The sequence below is a fragment of the Telmatherina bonti genome (assembly GCF_933228915.1).
Source record: "Telmatherina bonti genome assembly, chromosome: 18".
NCBI classification, from domain to species: Eukaryota; Metazoa; Chordata; class Actinopteri; order Atheriniformes; family Telmatherinidae; genus Telmatherina; species Telmatherina bonti.
In genome coordinates this window covers 32,421,529-32,426,606 of record NC_136616.1, presented here as the reverse complement: position 1 = coordinate 32,426,606, position 5,078 = coordinate 32,421,529, and the positions used below count along the sequence as shown (strand labels likewise).

General features: G+C 40.8%; 1 protein-coding gene across 1 annotated transcript in view; it reads right to left on the bottom strand.

Annotated features, from left to right (window-relative positions):
- Positions 1 to 5,078, bottom strand: part of LOC306768989 (uncharacterized protein) — a gene marked incomplete at its 5' end in the record, with an annotated part of 18,973 nt that extends 13,895 nt beyond the window's left edge. Inside the window, 2 exons of the mRNA XM_079257490.1 lie at positions 1,244 to 1,765; positions 3,878 to 5,078. Coding sequence (XP_079113616.1) covers positions 1,244 to 1,765; positions 3,878 to 5,078 — 1,723 coding nt within the window. The remainder of the gene's footprint in view (positions 1 to 1,243; positions 1,766 to 3,877) is intronic.

Sequence of the window (5,078 nt, the reverse complement as noted above, 5' to 3'; positions counted from 1 at the left end):
TTCATATATTCCTAAGGTGATAGTAAGCTGACTTTATTATTCCCTTAATGTGGTTTTAAGTCTTTAGGTCCGAGTCCATCACTACACCCAAATTTCTGGCCTGATTGGTGTATTTTAGGTGTATAGAATGAAGCTCTGTGGTGATCTTTCATAGTTTCTCTTTGGCTCCAAAGACGATCACTTCAGTTTTGTTTTTGTTTCGCTGAAGAAGTTTAATCTAATCCAGTCATTAAACTCCTCCATGCTTTTACCAAGGTCCTGCAGGTCCTTGGTCTCCTGCTGGCATTGTAACATAAATCTGCGTGTCATCTGCATAGTGGCGTTCAGTCAAGTTACAGAAAACAGAAAAGTCTGTTAAAGTCTTTGGTTTTGGATATTTTGCTTCGAAGACCCAAAAATATTCCGTTGAAGACAAAAAATAGTCAATGAGAGACAGATGGGGCGTCATCCATGGAATCTGGCAATATATTATTTACTTAGCAGCTTTTTGCTCATGACTTTCACCTTGTTGCCACCTACTAGCTGGGACAGGTGTGACACTCCAAGCCTTGTAAATGCCATTGTCAATACATGTAAGGTTTAGGTTTAGGCAGCCCAGAGGTTACAGTTATGGAAGAAAACTAAGTATAAGAATAAGAAACGAAGCAAAAACAGCAGAGTTCCAGCATGCCGGAGCGCTGGGAGCCATGACGCTCTGTGCATCGCAAGCCCTGCGCTGACCCTCGATCTTAGACCCATACTTATGAAACTGTATCTACACGCAATAGTTTAATATTTGATTAAAAATATTATATTAAACTATGTAGGATAAAAATCATGATCTTAATCATCTTTATTGATCATATAAACCATCATTTTGTTGACACATTAAATCTGTAAATTCTGCTAAATGATTCTTGTTCAATGATTTCATGAACAGATTCTCTTCATCCAGACAATCAATGAGTCTGACTCAGAATATCAGCTATGTACAATAAAATAATGACTCACATCCTGATTGATGATGATCGTTACTGTTTCCACCTCATCTTCACATCTACTGAAAAACAATATTTGGTCTGACAAACCACCCAAACAAACCCAAACATCAACAAAACAACAAACAAGAAGATGTCAGAGAACCATCTAGAAAGCTGAAGAAATGACTGCACAATAATGGAAACTAAAATACACATTTAACCATCTGAACCTTAAATTATTTCTGTTTATTTAAGTTTTATGAACTCAGCTGAGTCTCCATAACAGAGGAATCGAAGTCCAGCATGTAGCGGCTGAGTGAATGTGGTCTGGACTCTGTGGAGGAGAGTCATGGTTTCAGAGACGCTGTAGAAAGACAGAAAACCTGCTCTGTGATCCAGATACACTCCTACTCTGGAGGAAGGAGGACCTGAGACTGACGTTTGGGCATTATTGTGATGAAATCTGTAATTGTCTGTGTCACATCGTAATGACCAAGATTTGTTATTATATCCAAAACAACTTCCGTACGAGTTTCCTGCTCTGATGATGTTCTTGTAGGCGACTGCAATACAAACTACTCCTACTTTCCACTCCACCTCCCAGTAACAACGTCCAGTCAGACTCTCTCTGCTCAGGACCTGATAACAATCTGTGAATCTGTTTGGATAACTCGAATAAGACTGTTGTGCCCTCATTAATGATGCTTTTCTGTTTCCATCAGATAGTAGCAGCTGTTTGTTTGCTGTGTTTGGATCCAGTGTGATTTCTGTTGCATATTTCAGGAAGTCAGCTCTGCTCTTTGGTTCTGGTTGAGGCAGTAAAACCTCCACATCAGTGAGTGCCAGTGAGATGTTTGTCCATGTCTCTGTCAGGATGTCCTGTAGTTTATCTCTGGTCTCTGACACAGCTGCTGTCACATCCTCAAAGTATCTGAGAGGACGAATTCTCTGCTGGATTTCTTGTCGACTCACCTCCAGCTCCTTCTGCTTCTCAGCTCTTTCTGCTGCAGCTGGGACTGTTTCATGACCTTTATGTTCATCCATTAAGCAGAGATAACAGATACTCTGCTGATCAGTACGACAGAAAATCTTCATCACCTCATCATGACGAGAAGGGATTTCAGTTTGTTTATCATATAACACTGTTTTGTTTACATGTTTGTTGAAAATGAGCTGAAATGTTTTAGTTTAGAGTTAATATTTAATGTTTCCAGAGGATTCTTCTGTAGCTCAGGATCATACCACCGGGGTCTCCGCCTTTGGCTGCTGCCCAGCTCACATTGCACGTGACCTGAACGGCCCCTCCCACAAACGGTGACTCCACAGATTGGCTGTCTGAACTTCTGTTACGTTTTCAGGCTTGGCCATCAGGTGCTCGCCTCCATGCTTCACCCCCAGGCCTGACTCCAGAGGGGGGGCCCAGCTGACCTGCATCCAGACATGTGAAGCTTGCCTCCAATGTTTTTATGCTTCATAGGAGACATCAGAGCCGTACTTCGTCTGGTCTCTCCCATGGATACCAGTTTGTCATGGTTGTCCCTACCAGTGACTTTAAGCAACATAGCTCCCTGCATCCTCAGGATGCTCGAAGGTGGCAGCTCTGAGAGGGGTTGATTTCATGCTTAGATTTATCTTTTCATCATTCATGATAATTTGTATTTGTTGATCACAGTGTTAAATGATTTTGCTGTTGCAACAAATTCTTTCATTTCTGATTCTTTCACTTCACAGATGCTCAGATTGATAAAACTTTTATTTTCTGTTGAATTACTCGTCTGTAGAGCTGTTAGATTTTCTAGTTAACTTGGACAGAAAGTGGATTTGTTCTTCCTCTGCAGTTTTGCTCAAATGATTTTCTGCTTTAGACAATAGTAACTGGGATTTTCATGCCCTGTCAAACTTCTTACACTGTTTTTAACACGGGGTATTACTGATTTAATTTCAGCAACACTTTTGAGTAAAATGAACATAACTGGTCAAAATACGACCAAAAATTCTGTCTTATGGCTATGATTAATAAAATACTACAATGTCTTATGATGGCTGTATATAATCATAACTGAACCTGATACAAAAAGACTAAGACAAAGAATTTGACGTGAATTTACTGGTATTTTATTTTCCTTTTTCCACCAAAATGTTGTGTTTACATGCAAATAAATTGTTCTTCTCACATGTTCTCCCTCCTCAAATTTGCAGCTTTAGAAAGCAATGATAAAATATGAGGAATAATAACTAAGTTGAAGAAAAATCCCAAAATCATCACCTGTTTTTTTCTTGTATTGATCATGTAAATCATCAGTATGTTGACACATTAAATCAGTAGTATCTGCTAAATGATACTTGTTTAATAATTTCATGAACAAATTCTCTTCATCAGTGAGTCTGACTCAGAAAATCAACTATGTACAATAAAATAATGACTCATATCCTGATTAATGATGATCATTACTGTTTCCATCTCACCTTTACATCCATTTGGTTTGACAAACCTGTAAATGCAAATAAAGTGAGTTTAGATGAATAAAATGCTGATAAGCAGTGAAAGCCTCAATGGCTGAACAGACACAGAAAGGAACCACATAAACCCAAACATCAACAAAACAACAAACAAGAAAAAGTCAGAGAAGCATCCAGAAAGTGTGACTGGCAGCTGAAGAAATGACTCAACAATGATGGAAACTAAAATACACATTTTAATAATATGAACCTTAAATAAGTTATAGTTAGGGAAAAAAAAGTAAACAACTTTCATCAAAGGCAACTGCTTCAGAAACTGCTCCTCCTCCCCACTCCACCTCCCAGTAACAACGTCCAGTCAAACTCTCTGCTCAGGACCTGCCACCAAGCAGTCAATCTGTCTGGATGACTAGAAAAAGATTGTTGTTCCTTCTTTAATGTTGCTTTTATATCTCCATCAGATAAAAACAGATGTTTGTTTGCTGTGTTTGGATCCAGTGTGATTTCTCTTGAATATTTCAGGAAGTCAGCTCTGCTCTTTGGTTCTGGTTCAGACAGTAAAACATCCACATCAGTGAGTGCCAGTGAGATGTTTGTCCATGTCTCTGTCAGGATGTCCTGTAGTTTATCTCTGGTCTCTGACACAGCTGCTGTCACATCCTCAAAGTATCTGAGAGGATGAATATTGATGCTGGATGAGTGTGTAGACTGACTGAGTGCTGACAGTGAGGGGTAGTTGTGTAGAAACTGGCTGTGATCCTCTGTGTGTGAGAGCTGCTCCAGCTCGCCGTCTTTCCTCTTCAGCTCAGTGATCTCCTGCTCCAGCTTCTCCTGAAGCTCTTTGACTCGACTCACTTCAGTTTCCTGCTGGGATTTGATCTGCTGCTTCACATCAGAGCTTCTTTTCTGGATGAGACGGATCAGCTGAGTGAAGATCTTCTCACTGTCCTCCACTGCTTCATCAGCGGAGACATTGATGGCCTCCACCTCCTGTTGAAGCAGCTTCACATCTTTCTCTCCGTCCTGGATTCTCTGCTGGATTTCTTGTCGACTCACCTCCAGCTCCTTCTGCTTCTCAGCTCTTTCTGCTGCAGCTGAGACTGTTTCATGACCTTTATGTTCATCCATTAAGCAGAGATAACAGATACTCTGCTGATCAGTACGACAGAAAATCTTCATCACCTCATCATGACGAGAACAGATGAGCTGCTGGAGATTCTTGGAGGGGTCCACCAGCTTGTGTTTCTTCAACTGAGCCACATCATAATGAGGCTGGAGATGTTTCTCACAGTAAGAAACCAAACAGACCAGACAGGACTTGCTGGCTTTCAGCTTCCTCCCAGTACAGACATCACAGGCCACATCTTCAGGTCCAGCATAGCAGTGATCATCTGGAGCAGCTTGGAGTCCAGTCTTCTTCATCTCCTCCACTAACTCTGCTAACATGATGTTTTTCTCCAGGACAGGTCTGTGTTTGAAAGTTTTCCTGCACTGAGGACAGCTGTGGATTCCTCTCTGATCCTCTTCATCCCAGTGGGATTTAATACAGTCCATACAGTAGCTGTGTCCACAGGGAATAGTCACCGGATCCTTCAGGAGATCCCTACAGATGGAGCAAGAATATTTTTCTAAATTGAGCTGGACTCCTTTTTGTGCCAT